The sequence below is a fragment of the Ammodytes marinus genome (genome assembly GCF_949987685.1).
Source record: "Ammodytes marinus genome assembly, chromosome: 4".
NCBI lineage: Eukaryota > Metazoa > Chordata > Actinopteri > Uranoscopiformes > Ammodytidae > Ammodytes > Ammodytes marinus.
Genome location: NC_137233.1, coordinates 28,681,059 through 28,700,755, shown reverse-complemented (window position 1 = coordinate 28,700,755; position 19,697 = coordinate 28,681,059). Strand labels below are relative to the sequence as shown.

At 40.4% G+C, this 19,697-nt stretch overlaps 3 protein-coding genes across 3 annotated transcripts in view; 1 reads left to right on the top strand and 2 right to left on the bottom strand.

The window, feature by feature from the left end:
• Positions 1-10,369, bottom strand: part of camk1b (calcium/calmodulin-dependent protein kinase Ib) — a 30,401-nt gene extending 20,032 nt beyond the window's left edge. The window contains exons 1-2 of the mRNA XM_080026286.1: positions 10,305-10,369; positions 4,905-5,018 (exon numbers count right to left, since the gene is read on the bottom strand). Coding sequence (XP_079882412.1) covers positions 4,905-4,990 — 86 coding nt within the window. The 5' untranslated portion in view covers positions 4,991-5,018; positions 10,305-10,369. The remainder of the gene's footprint in view (positions 1-4,904; positions 5,019-10,304) is intronic.
• Positions 10,370-11,741: 1,372 nt separating this feature from the next.
• On the top strand, positions 11,742-18,064 carry nek4 (NIMA-related kinase 4; the record flags this gene model as incomplete). The annotated part of the gene is made up of 16 exons (XM_080025629.1): positions 11,742-11,831; positions 12,567-12,833; positions 12,917-13,114; positions 13,201-13,308; positions 13,455-13,609; positions 13,840-13,969; positions 14,312-14,998; positions 15,087-15,137; positions 15,296-15,439; positions 15,536-15,694; positions 15,943-16,009; positions 16,165-16,277; positions 16,477-16,568; positions 16,715-16,932; positions 17,132-17,265; positions 17,494-18,064. 16 exons carry the CDS (start codon positions 11,742-11,744, stop codon positions 17,590-17,592), a joined length of 2,712 nt encoding a protein of 903 aa, XP_079881755.1. The 3' UTR covers positions 17,593-18,064.
• A 253-nt stretch (positions 18,065-18,317) lies between these two features.
• spcs1 (signal peptidase complex subunit 1) lies at positions 18,318-19,649 on the bottom strand. The gene is made up of 4 exons (XM_080025653.1): positions 19,463-19,649; positions 19,008-19,067; positions 18,819-18,905; positions 18,318-18,620 (listed from the first exon to the last, which is right to left on the bottom strand). The coding sequence occupies exons 1-4, from the start codon at positions 19,496-19,498 to the stop codon at positions 18,495-18,497; spliced, it is 309 nt and encodes a 102-aa protein (XP_079881779.1). The 5' UTR covers positions 19,499-19,649; the 3' UTR covers positions 18,318-18,494.
• Positions 19,650-19,697: the final 48 nt, after the last annotated feature.

The following is a 19,697-nucleotide window of genomic DNA, read 5'->3' as shown; positions in this document are numbered from 1 at the left end:
ACTCTGGGAACGACAACAACAAAAACCACACAGAGCTGCAGTTTGCTCTATTGTATTCAACAAACAAATTCATACATACTATTGTATTCTACATCAATATAATAGGACGTGCAGATTCAGAATAATGTTTATTCTTAATGACTTAATCTGTCACTGACCTGCGTGCTGGCAGATTGTTCCAATGGAAGTGAAAGTAGAATGGATGCAATGCAAAACATTGTTTGTGCTGTCACTTACACATAAAATATCAATATCAATTTTCAAAATATGCGGCCTGTCAAACTGTAACCAAGACAGCTATGAATGATGAGGGAGCACGGAAAGTCAATATTTGAAACCAAACCTTCCAGGCAAGAAAGCCTGATTGGGGCTGGGTGTGTGTGCATGTGTGAGTGATGGGATCAAAAACAAGGTTGGCGGCAAGACACGCCGGGATCTCAAACACAGCGTGAAAACAGGAAACGGTTACAGAGCAGGTGACAGGGGTGGGAGCCAAGATGGAGCTGGATTTATGACAGCAGGTCTGTGGTTTTGGGCTGATTTAGTGGACAAAGATAGACGCAAACAGAGAGAGGGAGAGAGAGGATCAGATTAACATAAGTAACAGAAATGAAAAAAGAAGGAAGGCTAAAGAGGATTTGAGTTGATTGCATTGAAAGTGTGGCTGCCTGGTTGTGCATTATTAATACCCATCTGTTTTCATTACAAAAACATGTGGCGGCAGCTGGCTATTCACAGTAAGAATCCCTTACATGCCACTAGCATAAGGCTAAAGTGCACATATCGTGAGCATTGTTGACACTGAAGACATATACTTGAAAGAAATCTTACAATGAATGCACTTTTTGTTGATGATTGTGTATGTGTTATATGTCAACAACTTGCACTGAAAAGGTGTTTATTACATCAACATAAACATAAAAAAGCGAGATAACCAATTTGATACTTTATGTTTGCGACGTGAGGGAAATTGTATTCAATCACGAGGTGTGTCACACGTCTCCTTCATGGGCAGAATGTAACTCACTTACAGCTGGCTGCAGCAAACAAGAGTACCTTTATAAAAAGAAACATCTGCATGTATGCCATTTTCTCTCAGTTTTTTTCTTGTAAAACAGAGGGCGTGATCTATCTCCTGCACAATGCACACATATGTTGGATTATTAATAGCAGATCAAAAAAAACTTTGTTTCCATAGTGACTGTTTGAGTCCATTTACGGAAAGTGTTTCCCGTTGTTACCAAGACAACAGTCCAGCAACGGCAAATGAATGTGGCACGGGGGCTGAGTGATGCAGGGAGCGGGTGATGGCTCCATAAACAAGCCCAGCACCATACGGGGAGCAGGTGGAGAACGGGAGGGGACGTGAATGAGCGGGTGGAAAAGGATGGGAAAACATTTTCATCAGTGCACCCTTCAGTTGTACCTATTACTGTGTACACCTATAAGACTACACATTATAGTTGACATTTTGGAAGTTAGGTTCCTTGAACTGAGGAAAACAGTTACTCTTTGTAAAGCAGACTATGTTACAGCATATCGTTTCAGACTTATTTTTTCAGATTCTATTCAATCTAAAATAAAGAATAACATTTATTTTCCTTGTCATTGCTGGATTTTTCTGTTTTACAGTATACTGACAGGAAAGAGAGAAGCTGGGCAAATCCATTTGCTATGGCTTATCAAACCCGCTCTACTGACATGCTCATGTTCCATAAGCCCGGTCTGACCTTGGTAAAACTGCTTTTAGCCACAGTGCCCCTGACTCCTGGAACCTACAACATCTATTTAAAATAAATACACTCATAACTGTCTCATAACCAATTTAAACGTATTATTTTGAATCAGTCCCACTCCACTTGTAACTGTTTTAATTAGGCTATGTTCTTCATTCAATTGATCTGAATGTTTTGATTGTTTTTGTCTCTTTGTAAGCTTGTTGTGTATTTTTATTGTATATTGTGTATTAGTAATAACTCAACGTCATTGTAAAAGAGGGTCACCCCTCAATTGATCTTACGAGGTTAAATAAAGGAAAATGAAATGAATGGCTGACTTCCTGGTAATGTTTGAAACTGTAGTTACTTCAGATTGTTGTTGTGTAAGGTGCTTAGTTACAATATTTATTTCAACCATCTGTGCATCCGTGACTCATCAGTAACTGATGAAAGTGTCATGTACTCACAAAACAATCTTAGGTTTCATCTTGGACCCCGTTAGTGTTCACACAACGTAATCCTGGACTAACAAGGATCTGGGTGTATGTAGAAGGTGCTTTAAGCCAACAACCTTGGATAAACATCCCGTCTTGTGACTTTCAGCAGCGCCAATGATGAGGATTAAAAGTAACACTTAACTGCTGTGCAGTTTGAGAACAAATTCTGGTACATCAAGAGGACATAAATTGTCATGTCTTGGTGATGGAATATGCTCCAATGTTGCATGTGCCATATTATATTTGATTGATAAAATTGATAAAAATAGTTACGGTTCAACAAATGACAAGCAGTGGGCATGCTCTGCAGAAACCAACCATGGATGACAATGGAGACACACACACACACACACACACACACACACACACACACACACACACACACACACACACACACACACACACACACACACACACACACACACACACACACACACACACACACACACACACACACACACACACACACACACACACACACACACACACACACACACACACACACACACACACACACATCAATGAAAGTTACAGGGTTTTAGATAGATAGAACAGCTAAAAATGAGACAGACACATCTGAACTCAGGGCACGTTACCCCAACACTACTATTGCACAGTAAAATGCTCTTGACAGCTAGCACTGCAGAAAATGGGATTTGCAATGAGGCAAGTGCCATCAAACACTGAGGCATTGTTTTCATTTTTTCATATAGGTCTACAGGTCAATGGAAAAAAACTGCAATAAGGCTGAAAACTCTGAACATCTAAAATCTTGGGTCCATTAGGTCAAAATGGACCCATGCTTGTTCAGGTCCAAGAAATAGACAACACATACAAAGACCTTCTTTGTGTCTACTGCATAACAAAAAGTGGGACTGAAGTAGGACTGAATGTATTACATGTGAGTGTATCACAGTACAAAGCAAAACTACAGTAAAATAAAAAGGCAGACCAAAACGCGAAAGACAGAAAAGCTAGAATCCTGAATGAACTGATGTCAATTCAACTAATTACTGTAAAGTATATCTTTATCTTGTTAAATGCAGTTAATCTTAAACTGTGTCAATGAATGAAAGTGTAAGAAATAAGGGAAAATGCAAATAATGATCCTAGAGGTTTGACTGTCGATTGCTGAGGTTCAGGTTTAGTTTCATAGTTAAACAGTGCAACATGGAAGTGTTTTATTTCTATTTGCATAAGTTTTCCAAAGTTGCACTGTTTTTGAGCTTTAGCTTTATTAATGACTGCTGATTAGTTTTATCTAGCTTAATGGTGTCTTTTGGAATTACTTCTATCTTTGTGAAGGGGAGTGTTTTATGTTTGGTTTCAATGTCAGAGGTGTTGAGTCAATGCCATGCTTTTTTATGAGGCTGTAAAGTATTTGTATTGGTTCCGCTTCACTATGAACTGCCTCTCCTAAAGACGTGTTTTCTTATGTTCTGTCCACAAACATTTACATGCGGGGAGTAGAATATTATCCCGTCTGTGTAATCGGTTCTCGCCCGGTTTTGTTGACACTCAACTGAAGTGAACCTATTAGCCTCACAAAGATATATTGCAGTGCTATTCCATTACTGGAAAATTTATGGAACGGGTTGTTGTATTAATAAATTGCATTAGCTCACACACTAACCGCTTGCAAATATTTTTATTTACTTGATGTTGTTTTAGAGTTTTGAACCAACATGGCGTACTAAGACATTGTTTAAACCATAGGCAAATGTTAAGCAAAAAATAAAAAGTCAAAGAGTCAATAAGGTGTCATGAAAGTCACTTCAGTACTGTTATACATTCAAGAAAAGGCTGCCATATCTGTTTACATTGTTCTGCTTTCCCTGAAATCTCATAACATATTTTCTCCATATATAAAATATAAGAGAACTCTATTAGCCAGAGGTCAAAGCAGGTAATTTTTTTTAATGTTTTATTAGACAGTTTTAAAATAGGTCTGCTTGTTACAAATCAAGCACATAAATTACTTTTTGTGTTAACATATTTGCAATACCAGGTGGTCTTTGTAGCCAAACATATAAACAAACAACAGCAAAACACCACCTGATCTTCTTTAATACACACCATTTGTGCCATTCCACCTCCATTGTATGCAAACAGATTTGTTTGAAGCCATGAAATGATCCAGTGGGTGAAGATGAAACAAAACGTCCCAACACTGCTGCTACCACTGGCTTTGCACTGACACGGTTACCAAATACCTGGGCCCTAACGCGTGCGCTTGCTTACACCAGATTAGGTTCAAATTGGAGCATATTATATCTGATGAAGTATCAAGTGGTTTATCTGAGAGACACTGACGCAAGCACCCATGCACTAACACACTTCTAGGAGTGACACATTGACAACATACACCAAAACCTTGTCAGATGTTTCACAGTAATAAATATAGGCCAAATACATTTGGTATATCCACTCATTATGCGGCAGTAATTGCGCACCCGAATACTTGCATGATCATTTAAAAAAAAACTAAATCCATACTTCTGGATTCAAGACAAAACAAATGTGAATTTCCCTTCTTTTGTCGGTCTGAGAAAACAGTAAACACTTATTTATCAAAATGCATCATTAACAATGCAAAAACACTCCCTTTCTACAAATTGTGACAATGTTCCCCGAGAGCTACAAAGCTGACACACACGTTTGTCTGGCCTTCTGGCACTGTCACACTTACGTTCCCAGGACATCCTTGAAGTCATACTGATCCTTCACATCTGTAGTCTTCTTTTTCCAGGCATGGCATTCCTCACCCAGCGGCATCTTCTTGTGGTTACGGTTATGAACAATTCTAGTGAAGAAAAAAAAAGGAAAAAGATTTCATTAATACAGTTTTTAACGGCCTCCATACATCCCCGGCAGTAAATACATCACTGCGTTGTTAGTGCCTATCACTTTTTCTTACAGGATTGATATTACTTAATATAAAATAAATTACGTTTTTTCATAACTTTCATGTGGATTTCTTTGTGATGACACACTTATAAGAAAGACAAAAATGATGTGAGTTCGTTGGCAAGTCAAGAAAAAAACATCTGACATATCCTATATTACAGGCCAGGCTTCATGGTTTTATCAACACAGAGGTAATCCAAATAATAACTAATCAACTCTTTGTAAAAACTACCAGTTAGAGGTAGGCACAATAACGTTGTTGTGTTGTGATTATAAACGCTTAGGTTCGACAGCGGGGCTTGGCCCTTTGTGTAAAAATTGTACAAGAACACTCCCTGCAGCTAAAATGTCCCACTATGTCGAGAAGTAACTAATTGTTTAGAGCGACCACATTCGATGCCGAAAGAATAGCTTCCACTTCACAGGTTCCGGCAAAGACCTTTCCCAACCTAAGGCAGTGACAATGTTACCACCAGCTTGACAATCACATTGATTGCAAAATGTGTCTCAGGGAACTAAAGAATGCGGTAAATCCTGCTTCCTCTCTAAAACCATTTTCACACACCAACCATACTACAGTACAGTAGGACACATAGTATTCAACACAGGCTCAGGCTGCATTTGATCCATTACACTGAAATACTTGTCAAGGCTCAAGGGTAAATGCTCTGTCACTGCCATTAACCCGAGTCCTGCATCAGCAACCTCAGTGGCTCCTGCAATGGTCTGGCTACTTTAAAGGGTCATCATGGCTGACAGTGCAGTGGTCTAAATGTATATCATTTATTTGCTTTATTTGGGCATGTTTTGAAGAGTTAAGTTCTGCAGTCTTGCTCAAGTGCCTTTATAAATAACGAGAGTGGAATTTATGATATAGAAGGCTTGAAGTCACGGCCAATATGGGTTAATAAGTAAACTGGAGTTTCACTTTAGTGACCTTATTCTTGCTTTATGAGCTGAAGTAATCCACCTTTGTATACTACAGGCAGGCGGTGTCAGAGCAGGGCAGACACCCTGCACGTTTTTACCTGGTGCTTTCTTTAGTATAACAATGTAAAACACTCAATGGTATTACTGACAAGCTAAGATCTGTGTGAAGAAGCACACTGTTGTGAAGCACAAAGGGTTGAAAGCTTCTCTGTATATTAAATGTCAGCGTATGTGTTGTTTGCGTGACTGAGCTTTTGTAACTCTTCAGTTAAGGTATAAGGTGACACAAGTCATATTCACAAACAGGGCCCAAACCAACATAAAGCCGACAAAGAAAGTCTAAAAACAACACACCACTATGAGTCATAAAAAGATAACCAACGTTAATTATTTGGTTGTTTTCCATTCTCGTTTTTGTCTCCTTTGTTCCTGTATCTAAGGAGAAGTTACCACTCAGATGTTTGTCCTCACCACAGCAAGTCATCACAGAGGCCCCGGCTGTCACAGCTATCCCCCTCTAAACCCAGAAAGCGCCTATAACACAAGACCTAGAAGACTAAAATAGCCCTGTTCATATCAGCATGCCTCACTCCTCCTCTGTTCCTGCTGCCTGCTTGCGTGGCAACTTCACACTCTCTCTATTATGAGCTGATCAAATATACTGTATTGTTCTGGATTTTACATGTTTTATAAGGACAACATAATAGCACAAATAATATTTTTTATGTCAGCTCATAGTCCACCCATTTAAATGCTGAATTGTGCGTTTAAGTGGCATGACGTAATAGACTTAACACCAGTGTTATCTCACAATGAATGTTAGTAGGACATGGCCTCGTCAAATGCATCGATCGACGCACACACGAGCATAGGGCATTGATTCTCACATTTGAAATGGCTTTTACACACGCATGGCATGGGGCGTGGTGGTGGCCCTCTCGCTGCCTTCACTAATGTCAGAAGTCGGCTTCATACCTGTCGTCATGGAAACCCAGAGGAGCTGCTATGGTATCTGAGAGTCTAAATTGCTCTAGTGTCTAATGGCAGGAAATCATCCTGGTCACTAGATGGCCGGCTGCCGTGAGTCATGAGAAGCAATGAAAAATGATATAACCTGATCAGGTTTGCACCGCATACAGTACAACTCATTAAGTACGCTTCCACGTGACTATAGAGGAGGCGATGACGGATTTTAAAGGCCATATTCATCCACAGATACAGTATTTTGGGGTGGAACTTTGTTGTGTCAACTGACTGAACAATTTATCCAAAAGCACTTTGAACAAAGCTCACGGTTGAACATTTGAATTAGTATCGGTGGCATTCATCATTTCCTTTACTGCTTTTTGCATACCACTGTAAGCAATTGCAGTAAAAGGAAGTATTGCTAAATGAGGCACGATACAGCAGCGTGTAAAGTAATGTTCTAAAGGGGAAGCACAAAGAGGAAGAGGATGAAATTAAAAGTAAGAGGAAGTCCAGTCAAATGTGGGTGAAAGCTTTGCCGGTAAATGGGCCATATTGGGGGGGGGGCCTTCTGTTCCTGAAGTCAAATAACCACTGTAGTGGACAGACAAACAATACATAGCAGAGTGCAACTCTATTGTGTTGCTGTGGAAGTCTTTAACATGACACCGCTCTCTTTCTTTGGAATTTGAGGATCCATTACTGAGCATGATTGTTTTGTTCTTTATTATTTATTTTAAAAAGGTCAAAAATCAAACAATTACTTTGCTATTTGAAAACAGCCTCTAAAATGTCAACATTTGCTTGATTTTCTGTATTTCAATGATGATGAAAACATAAATTGAATAGATCTACATGGATAGATTGAAAACAATCTTGTCTCTTGACCAGCATTATGACATCACAGGACAGTTTAAAGTGTATAGTAACCTTTAGGTAACAAATAACTGCAACAGCGCAATACCGTTCCTAGGACACCGAAGCCAGAGAAAGAGTGAAAACACCTCTCACACACTGCTTGTTTGTAGCATCCCGCCTTGCTCATATTCATGGAGATTCATGTTAATTCATGCACTGACAATGGCCGATATTGAACATCAAAGAGATTTAAACATAAAACAAAACTATGCTACAACCTTTGATTTTCACTGGCTGTGTTCATTTTTAGAAATCCCTGATTTTCTTTCATGACACTTGGATTTCACTTTGGTTGGCACAACAAGCATCTGAATGTTTGACATATAGGCAACTTTACATTTTATTTCAATGAACACATGTAAAAACAATTGGAGATTTAAGGACATTGTCAGGGTTGAGCAAGGGGGGGGAGGGAAGTCTGTTTTCTCAAGCAGGGCCAATGCTTTAAACAGCAGAGTAAGGTACAAGTTAAGGTAAGATGTAAGGCGAGATGGGGGCAAGTTTTAACATGGAGAGTCGAGGAGAGACACATGCAGCTATCGTTTGAGCATGTAGAAGGCAAAAAAAAACAAAAAAAAAAACCCTGCCCCTCCATGTCCACCGATGCATGACTTTTGGGCCAGTGGGTGGAGATAAGCTTCTCAATACCCGGGGAGCAACAGGATTGAAGAGGGCTTGAGAAGGGGAGATGCACGATACCATATAGACATATTCCGTGGAGGAGTATGTGACATGCGGCACATTGCCCATTGTTAAAAGTGTACACAGAAGAGCGTCGCTGTACTCACTGGTTTCCCATTCCTGTGATGTGCAGCGGACAGAAGAAACACACATAGAAAGGCACACACAAATGTACACACAGCCCATGGTTAAACCACGTGACAGAATGACGCGTTAAGGGTGTTAGATTGTGAAATTTATTTTGGAAATGGTGTGAAAACTTTGGCACACATTTGCACACACACATCAAATCAAATCAAACATACTGTACACAGAGGCATGCAATTGTTAAAGGCAGTCGTCTGAGGTATAAATCAAAATCGAACCAATCTGAGGTCTTAAACACATCTTTGGCCAAACCTCCTTGGTTTTTTTTAAACCGACACAGTGACACAAAACAAACACACTAACAAATTGGTTCTCTTGAGTCTTGCAACATATTGATTTTGGCTTGCCTGTGTGACTTTTATTACAAATCTCTGGCCAACAAGCAATCTATGGCGCAGCCCCAAACTGTGAGGAAACCTGATGTTGTGTTATGAACAAAATACTCAACTCATTTGAAAGTTCCTGTTTGAATACGAATTCAACACCAAGGAAGCTAAATGGTTTTTAAAATGATTACACTACTAATTAGGCCTACTTCTTTTTAGGGCTTTGTTAGGTCAGGTGCAAAGCTACATTTCTGATATTGCAAAAACAGGACCCTCCCGATTAACCTGACTTGAATTTACAATATAATGGATTGAGAAAGGGCAGTTACCCCCTTTCTCTAACTCCCAAAATGTGTTATTGTCCACCTTAACAGAAAGCTTGGGTATGTCAGGAATTTGAAGACAAGCAGAGAGATACACATCGACCAAGGTGAAATGCTGAGAGAAACTGGAGCCAGCACGACTATACCTCATTCACATTTGAAGTATACAACAAATAAACATGAGTCATTGGGTCAAACGGCTGAACTGAGGCAGTGGTGGTGGGCGAGTGATTTTTCTCTGAATGCCAAGGGCAACATAGCCTATAAAAAAAAGGGCATGAATAGGCTAGAGAGAGGGAAGTGCAGAGGCAGTTGGTGATTCCCTGTTTCTGTTTCCACACCATCCTGCAGATGTGTAGGCTACCTAACTGCTGTGAAGATGATTCAAAACATCCACTCTATCCAAGACATAGGCCTCTAGCTAAGAGTTATTTGTACATGGTCAGACCTGCTGTTTAAACTTAATTACATAGCATTAATTGAGAGAGAGAGAGAGATGTAAGTTTAGGCCCACTGGTATGAATGAAAGAAGACAGGTTAGCCCTCACTTCAGTCCCCCCATGTCAGTATAATCGAAACAGCAGCTTTAGTTACACAGAGGTCCTCTCCTCTGGATATGAATGACACTACATCTGCATTTAGGCCTATCGTAAACTTCAGCACTCAGTCACACAGCTTCCACAAGAGTTAGAGCGCATGCATCCACAGGAAAACTGAACGTGAGTCTGTTAATGTTAGCTAACGTTACTCAGTGATAAGCGTTGCTTGAGAACGAGCTGTCAAAAAGAAAGCACCAACAATCAACATGGGACAAAATCACGCTCCAACATTTCTCTAGCCATAGAATAAGAGTTTGTTTTGTCATGACACTGTAGCAGCAGTCGTACCTACCTGAAATGTGACAGTCCGTGAGCTCCAACAGCTGTGCCCAGTGTCTGACCGTCTGTCTCTTCGCCTCCGCGCGCTCTCACCAGAATCTCTACTCAGCAGCCTAACCAGCAGCGCTCCTCCTGACGTCACCTCAGGGCAGTGCGGCTCACGGACCAATCACCGCCCGAGCTGCGAAGCACAGGTAAACAGCTCTGCGACAGTATTGGTCACCGCCGCTCCCCACTACCCCGAGACTCCCCTGCTGCACTTTGGTTAGGTGAGTTGGTGTCGGTCGGTGTGCAGCTATGACAGTAGGCTACAGTCCCAATGAATGACCCCTGCAAGAAAAAGAAAAAGAAACGAAAAAAGATTGCTAGGCTACCTAATAGACTAGGCTAGGTCTATTTATTTATCTTTTTCTCTCTTTTTTTTACTTTAGGCTAATGAGCTATTCTCATCATGGCATGTAGCCTATACCGGTTTTAATTGTACAGGTCTACACACAGTTCCAGTTAACATAGAATATGCTATTATGTAGCCTAGGCCTACATAACATGATATGTGAAAATATAGACGCACTTGTATTAACTGTTTCCTTAGGCTATAGGCTATATTCCTAGGCTATCAGGCCTATTTTATTGGTTTATTTGTTATCCTTGTTTTATAAAGGCCTAGCCAATTTGGGCAAGTCATATAGGCTAAGCCTAGTTTTGTAACCGAATAAAACCAGTATCAAATGAATTATATTGAAGTAGGCCTATTTGTGACTTGGCTTCAAAATCTTTACCGTATCCATTCAAACTGCAGGTGCGCGCCGCCCGGGTCATCTTGTTGTGGTCTAGTGCGCCATCTGGTGGTTAAAATATCCCAAAACACGTCGTTTGCGGAAGCCTTCACTGACAATGTTGTTCTCTGGCCTAGTCTAACCGTTAGAAAAATGTTCATGTCGAAGTCATTTTTTTTTACAAAGGGGCACATATCTCCTTCATTGTAAAAAAGAAAGAAAAAAATAAGAATTTCTCCAAGCTAACTTTAACTTTTTCAAGTTAAAGCATTGTATTTTAAATGGTTGACCTTTGTAGTTGAAAGACGTCTCACTCCTGTCTGTGATACTGCTACTCAGTTTTAGGGCAGCCGCTGGGGGCGCTGTGCTGGGGACTGAGCGCTGCTTCAGTACAGTCGGACCCTCTCAGCATCGTCGGCATTGAGCTGCCAGTTAGTTGCCTAGTGACGAAAAACTATCGACGGCTGCTGATTTCCTGCGTTTTCAAAATCTCTTCTCGCTGGCACCGAGCTAGAGCCAAGTTTTCCCAAACAGATTAGTTATGTTTAACTCGTCTCTACAGCTGGAGAATGGGAAGAAATAAACTCGTTATTCTTGCCGGTCATGTCGTGTAACATTTCAGCGTTCCAGCTCGCGTTTCTTTATAGGTCCATGGTTATGAGGCGTTTTTAACAATGATGAACAATTATGCTTTCATCAGGGTCGTTGGGAAAGGGAGCTATGGGGAGGTGAACTTGGTGAAACACAAAACAGACCGAAAACAGGTAAGAAAGTATGTGTGTGGTATTGAATACGGCTTACAAGTTATTATACACATTACAACGTATACTGAGTGTAGTCGATTTACATTACACAGACCCTGCTAAGGCTAAACTAGCCTAGAGTTAGCTAATGTCCACTAAAACCCTCATTTGTTCAGCTCGTATGCATTATTCTTAAGATTTATGTTGCAATTATAATTATGAGTGCGCTGGAGGACAACGAAAGCCATTATGTTGGTAAAGAGAATGTAAGATTGTGTTATTTACATACGACTAATAGTCTGCAGTGGTCCCTAAAGAGTCATTGAAGGGTTTCAGACAACAGGGACAATTCCACTGAACCAAATTGAACCTTAATAAGCTGTAGCTAAACAATGAATGCTTCTGAACATTGTGGTCATATCCCCTGAAGAGAAGTTATGTAGTTTTAACTCAAAACATGAATCAAAATATGTTTTAGTTGCAAAGTTCCAATGTTGTTCTTTTGTGAATCACTAACATAAACATGATTTTTGCTTCCCCAATCTAAATCAGTCGATAACTTTTGTTTATATGTGATATACAAATTATAATGAATTGCCATCCCATATGATTGAAAATACGGCATATTCATATAGTGACTTTATTTCTGATTCCAAACATTTCAGGTTCGATTCCAAGTTTATTTATGTTTGCTATATATAAAATGACCAATATAAAGGTAGAGTGATTGTGCAATTTTTCTTTTTTTTCGGCCAGTATGTTATCAAGAAGCTGAATTTAACCACGTCCTCCAAGCGGGAACGGCGCTCCGCAGAGCAGGAGGCGCAGCTTCTGTCCCAGCTGCGACATCCCAACATCGTGACATACAGAGAGTCATGGGAGGGAGATGACTGCCAGCTGTACATTGCGATGGGTTTCTGCGAAGGCGGTGACCTTTATCATCGCCTGAAACAGCAGAAGGGCGAACTTTTACCTGAGAAGCAGGTGGTGGAGTGGTTCGTCCAGATAGCCATGGCACTCCAGGTACGTTAACTTGTTCTATTGACTAAGTGATGGTCAGACTCAGACATGATTTATATCGTCACTGTTGTTATTTTGCTTTGCAGTACCTGCATGAGAGAAACATTCTCCACAGAGACCTTAAAACACAGAACATCTTCCTTACCAAGACCAACATCATCAAAGTTGGGGACCTTGGTATCGCACGCGTATTGGAGAACCAGAATGATATGGCCAGCACGCTCATAGGGACGCCTTACTACATGAGTCCTGAGCTCTTCTCTAATAAACCCTATAACCACAAGGTAATACTGTTTTCTGTTAATCTGTATAGTTCATCTGTGAATGGCCATTGCAACCCACTTTACAAATGGATATTATTTTTCTCTAGTCCGATGTGTGGGCTCTGGGTTGCTGTGTATACGAAATGTCCACACTGAAGCATGCCTTCAATGCCAAAGATATGAACTCACTGGTCTATCGCATCGTAGAAGGAAAGGTGGGTGTGATATTTTTACGTACGTATTTTATTTTATATACTCAAGATCAATATAGTATTTTCCTTGCCCCAGATAATCACAGCTTAAAATTCGGAAAGTTATTTAAAACTAGAAATTAAAAAATGTAAACTATTTTTTTCACCAGCTGCCACAGATGCCCAGTAAGTATGATCTCCAGCTGGGACAACTGATCAAGAGCATGCTGTGTAAGAGACCTGAAGACAGGCCTGATGTCAAACTTATCCTCCGGCAGCCGTACATCAAACGACAAATTGCCATGTTCCTCGAGGCAACTAAAGAGTAAGTCAGTCGCTCACTGGCAGATGACCTTTCCTTCTGCAATTTCTTTCCTGCAAAAACCTTAACTAGTGTATTTTTCTTTGTCTTTAAACAACAACAACACATTGGAACCATTTTCTACTGTCAGATATCCTTTTCTAGTTCTCTTTTTCTGTTGCTCCACTGCCACAGTGAGCTGATAAGAAGAAATATAAATATTTTCTTAGAGGTTTATGTTTAATTCTTACCAGAAAAACTGCCAAGTCGAAAAGGAAAGCTGTGGGTGGCAGTGGTGATTGTAGGTCCAACAAGTCTGCTGCGTCATCTCAGCCAAAACCTGAGAGCAATCCCCAGTCTGAACCTCTAGCCAGGCTGAAATGGGTGAGTGACTGCCGAATAGCAACACATTACTGTGTTGAAGTGTATGATTGGATTCTGAAGTAGTATTGTCTAAAAACCAGAATACCGCCAGAGTATTTTATTAGACACAGAATCTATAGAAAGTTATTGCAGCGTTACATTTACATTCATCACATAACATTGCATTCAGGCTTTTCCATCCTGAATAAGTTCCTTTTATTTTATATTCCTTTTTTCAATATGGGTGTATAGATTAATACTGGTCATCACAGTAGTAACATGTCAAAAACAAGTCTAGTGGATGGCTCGGATTACAACACAGTTGAAGCTGTTTAGTTCACTTTTTTTTCCTTTCATCCTCAGAACGAAGAGAAACCACAACAACGTAAAGTCCAAAATGGCGTCACCGAGAGCGCTCCAGTCCAAACGGCCCTGACACCCAAACCTTCTTCACCTGATGCCCTTCAAGCCAGCATCGCATCCATGGCAACCCTCAGCAATATTAATTTTGACCTCCATCTGCAAGAGGATGAGGACCTGAAGAAGAGACAGGCGCGGGGTCCCCAGTCAGCTGTGTCACACCAGCGGTCAGGTAATGAACACAGGACTCCCAGTGTGTACAAGGATGGGAAGGGAAGAGCGAAACCGGATCCGTCTCCCCCTCCTTCCCCTGTAAAGCCCCCTGTGAAGTCTGTATCAGGTGTTGGCAGTAGGGGAGGTAACGAGAGGAGGGCATCCAACGGATTGTTAGACATTCTTCCACAGGCCCTGCCAAACCCTAGGGATACATTTTCTGTCTGTGGGGACAAACAGACGTCCGATGGAGACGATAAGGATGATACCATGGAGCTACTTCGAGAGGCCGGCATGCAGAAGCCAAATCTACAAGTGGAGAGAGAGGCTGCTTTTTCTGTCGCCAAGAGGATATCTGCGCACCAATCCAGTATAGAAAATATTGGGAAGGTTGCGGAAGTGAACATAGACAATTCAAATGACACTATTACTCTTCTCAAGGGACGTGTGACACAACACCATACCTCAGACATTCAAGTAAGTGCTCTTAGAAAGAGTACGAAGTGGTAATTCTGTTTTTTTTTCTATGAATTATTTGTTTATGTGTGAATTTGTGTCTTTGTAGGAAAACCTAGAATCGACTGAAAAGCTGTTAGAGCCGTTCCCTCCAGCACTGGTGAGCATTCAAATGTTTGTACTGATGCTGTGAACTCCCGCTACAATGCAATCCACGAGCTGACTGTGTAGCACTATAATATCAAAGGGCACACGTTTCTTTTTGTATTGTGGGAATATTTTTGCCACATGGGAAAATGTGTATTTGTGTCTGTTTAGGAGCCTGTTCAGGAGGAATCTCTTGTAGCATTAAGTTATCCTAGTCCGACCACTCCATGTCAAAGTCCCCCGTACTTTAAATCAGAACCCGCTATATCAGAGCAGCACAGAGGGAGGGACATAAGACGGACACATGGGGACAAGGTAAAGATTTATACAGGAGCTGATGCTTGGTATTTTTTATTAATGTTCTTATATACTATCTTCATTTGCATTTTTTCTTCTTTTGCCTTTTATTAGTCCAAAGTGGCTGCTCCCAGACCTTTACCTCTCCCTCCTGTTCAGAGCAAGGCCGTGGAGGGGAGGAAGAAGAGCAGGAGGAGCTCAGAGAGTAACAAAGCCAGTGGAGCTGCAACCTCCACAGCACTTAGTAAGGATGGATTCTTACCACTGCCACAGGTGAGAGGGCTGCTCCACTCGCACAGTGTATACAGCCACATTAATGGCAAATAAATGTCTAGTTGTGAATATTGTACATGAAGGCCATAGTTATTTTATATTGAAATTTGAGTAGAATAATAATTTAAAATGTCTGGCTTACTTCTTTTTGTACGGTTAGCGTTAGCTTATAGTTTTGGTATGTTTATTCTAGCTGAAATCAGATGCAGTTTATCAGTCACAGAAATGTGGGTCTATTGTATTTTCAGGATCGACCTCTGTCTGCCAGAGAGAGGAGAAGACTGAGGCAGTCCCAGGAGAGTTCCAGCCAACCAGGTAATTACTGTCTTTTCCTAACTGAACTCCCAATAGTAAAACTGAAGTTTGAAGAGAATTCTTATTCTTGAACAAACCAATTTAAAAATAACACTGCACTTTTCACATGTAACATTGTATACATTTATAATATGACTTTTCTGTTCCTTTCACAGATTTGAATGTTGTAAGAAGGAGATCTTATGATGTCACTTCCACTAAGGATGATCACAACCATGCCCCAGTTACCAGATCTGTTTCACACACTATCACTGAGAGCAACAGTAAGGTACTGACACCCCATCACTGTGACATTCATTTGTGCTTCATACAGTTTTTAAAAAGGAACTGCCCATTCATATGTAAATCAGTGTGACAAACAAAGGCCTGATGTGCCCTGTGAGGCTAATCTGATCAGTTTACAGTAATTAAATAAAAAATCTGTGTCAGAACTTGTGTCACAGCAGTGGGATGTGTGTCATTTAAAGCAGGATAAGCTGCGGGAGCAAAGGTCAGATGAAGATGAGTGCACTTCGTCAACAAGTTCCACCGAGCGTTCAGAGGGAGACTGCAGGGAAAGGTACGAGCGTACAAGAAAGATTAGCAATTCACCCCAACACAAATATAGTCGCCGTGCTGCTTTGTTATTGATATTATTAGATCTGTAGGGTCTATGTTGACATGTTTGCTCTTTCTCACTGCTTACTTTTTATGGGTCAATTACAGGAAGACTGATTCCAGTGACATGCACGACTTAGTCCATATGATGACTCAAACTTTGAGTATGGATATTGGAGACGGTGTGAGCGAGGTGGACAAACAAAACTTTGGCTCTTCCGCACTGCCAGAATTTAAACTGAACAGGAAGTACAGAGACACCCTGGTGCTTCATGGGAAGGCTAGAGAGGAAATGGAGAACCTCTCAATCGGTGAAATACCAGCAGGTAAAATCGCTATTATAATATAATGGGTGTAGGGTTAGACAGTGAGACCATAAAACACAATTTCTGCCTTTTCTCAGGCTATGATGAACCGATTTCTAAAATGTTTGCACATTTATACTACATGGGATCTCAGAGTTCAATACACCTTCATATTTCCACCGGTGGAGTAGGTCTTTAACCAAGCCAGTCTCTCCAACAGGCTCCACGTCTGGTCCGGCCAAGATAAGGAGAGCCATAGAACACCTTAGGACAGATGTGATGAAGGGCCTCGGGGTCAAACTGCTGGACAGAGTCCTGGAAATCATGGAGGAGGAGGATGACGCCAAACGAGAAGTATGATCACACTGAATTATATATACTGTAACTGTTTACATCCTTCAGTAATATTATGAGGTGTAAAGAAAATGGAGCAATGTGTTGGTTTGTTGTTCTATACAGATTGTGCAGGTTAGGCTGACTTCTGAATTTGTTGACATTGATTCATTTGCTGAAAGCAAAGTTAATTCACCCGTCCTTTGTTTCCAAAATGATCCCAGTTGGCATCTCTTTTTCTCACTGCAGCTGTGCCTTCGCGACCAGATGGGGGATGAGAAGTATCAAGCTTATGCTGTGATGGTGAGGCAGCTGAAATTCTTTGAGGATATTTCCTTCAAGGCTTAGAGAAAGCGCCACCTAAGGGAGCATTTCCATGACAGCACTTGTGAAATGCAATCATAAGAGTCAGGCATCTTGACGGCCGTTGTAGAAATTTAAAGTAGAAAATTTGTACAGAATTGAATATCTCCTCAAAGATGAATATGTTTTCGGACCCTTTCTTCCTACTGTTGAATGCAAATGCTCATTTATGAATGCAGGTTGTCATGGAATCGCCAAAATAGCTGCACTCTTGTGAGCAGTCTTCTGTAAATTACTGTGTACATTTTTTTCTTCTTGTTTTTACCTCAATCTTAAAAAATAGAATTTGTTATTATTGTTCTAATTTTAAGGACGCCTATGCAAACATTTTGAGTTATGTTAAAGCACTCATGTCTCTACTTTCTAGACTTGTTTATAATGCAAGCAAGGATTTCAATAGTTTTACCTATGCTGTATCTTTGAAGACACTAGATCACACTTTTGCTGCTGTATTGTATTTTCTAACACACAAAATAATGTAATTGCATTGTAGATATTATCTGAATTATTTCTAATAAATTCTAATTGTATATTTTGTTCACACCTGTTTTTCAAATGATTTATTTACCTTTATTTACACTCGAGAGATCAATTAAGGGGTGACCCTCATTTGCAATGTGAGAAGAACCACAATAAAACAAGCATTTCGGCAGCTAAATAATCTTGCAGAAAACTACCAATTTCAAATTAAACATCCCACTTATTAAACAGACAGTATCAGATGTTTATTATTTTTTGGACACGAGTATTTCATTATTGACTGACTAACACTGTAACATTTTATTCCCAAATGCTTTGAATGTGAACTGAGAAAAAAATTCTAAATCATGTCTGATATAAAAAAAAATAATGTATTAACAGCCAGGCAGGGAAAGTTCATAAGTGAGTTATTTGTGCTTCTTCTTCTTGAGACTTTCCTGAGGTTTTTGGATGGGCTCCCCGCTGGTCTCTGGTACAACTGGCTGCCAGGACAGAGGATTCTGTCTGTACATGGGCCATGGAGGCAGGGTCAACTAAAGCCAAGGAAAGAAACAGTAGAAAACCATATAATATTGGCCGTGTATGGTCCCACACAATAAGATTTACAACAACATGCAAGCATTTTGTCTAATTGTCCTAAACCATAGTTTGTGCACAAGAGCAGAAACATCAGCAAAACATTTTTGTACAACATACATATAAGTCCTTCCCCACAATCAAAGCAGACTTACCACACAGGACACAGCAAAACCAGCCAAGACTATATACACCGTCCACCCAAACTGTTCAATGATCAGGCCATACACGAATCCAATTGCCTGGAAAGACAACACAAATTATATAATTGAACAATAGTACATACTAACGCACTATTGACTGTGGGATGTTTTGAATTGGTAGCTTGCATGTATGATAGTTACCGCTGAGATGAGTATTATTCCTTGAAAGATCTGTTCAGCCAGTTTCTGGCCTTTATAATCCTGTGGCGACAGGAAACAACATAATTGAGTCAATATTTGTATCACAAACGCAGTCAGGAGGGCAGATGGTTAATGTGTGTAAAAAATAAATAGCGGAAATTGCTCTACAATGACGAGAACACTAATTTATATTAATCACAATACAAGCTAAAGTTACTGAAACATTTGCCAACATGTCCGCATACTAATTGGTGATTTAGACGGACTTTTTATTTGACATGCAAGTATATTAAAAGCTTCAATGATCAAACTCTTTGTTTGGTACTTGGTAGGTATTGGCTTTGCACGACATCACCCCGTTAGCTAGCAGCTGTTAGCAAAATAAATGAAGTTTGACCACTGCACTAGGTAAATAGAAAAGCATGAATTAGTCAAATGAGCTCATAATCTCTCACCATGTGCGTAGGAATGGACTTGAATACCGACAACATCTTTACACGTGAAATATAGAAAGCTAAGCGGAGAGAATTGGGACCAAATCGAAGCTTGAAGATCCACTTCCGCTTTCAAAAAAGATACGTCGTGCAGTGAAGGACCCCCTCCGGTTCCTCCTGAGTGTTATACTTTTTGCTAGCAGTGCAGGCTCACACGTCTATAAATGATAGGGATCGGGTAAAGCGCTGTATGACT

Coding starts and splice junctions, on each gene's coding strand:
- spcs1 (XM_080025653.1), bottom strand. CDS start 19,498: ATGTTGTCGGTATTCAAGTCCATTCCTACGCACATG. Junction 19,068..19,462: donor AGTCCATTCCTACGCACATG/GTGAGAGATTAT, acceptor CTGTCGCCACAG/GATTATAAAGGCCAGAAACT. Junction 18,906..19,007: donor GAATAATACTCATCTCAGCG/GTAACTATCATA, acceptor TTGTCTTTCCAG/GCAATTGGATTCGTGTATGG.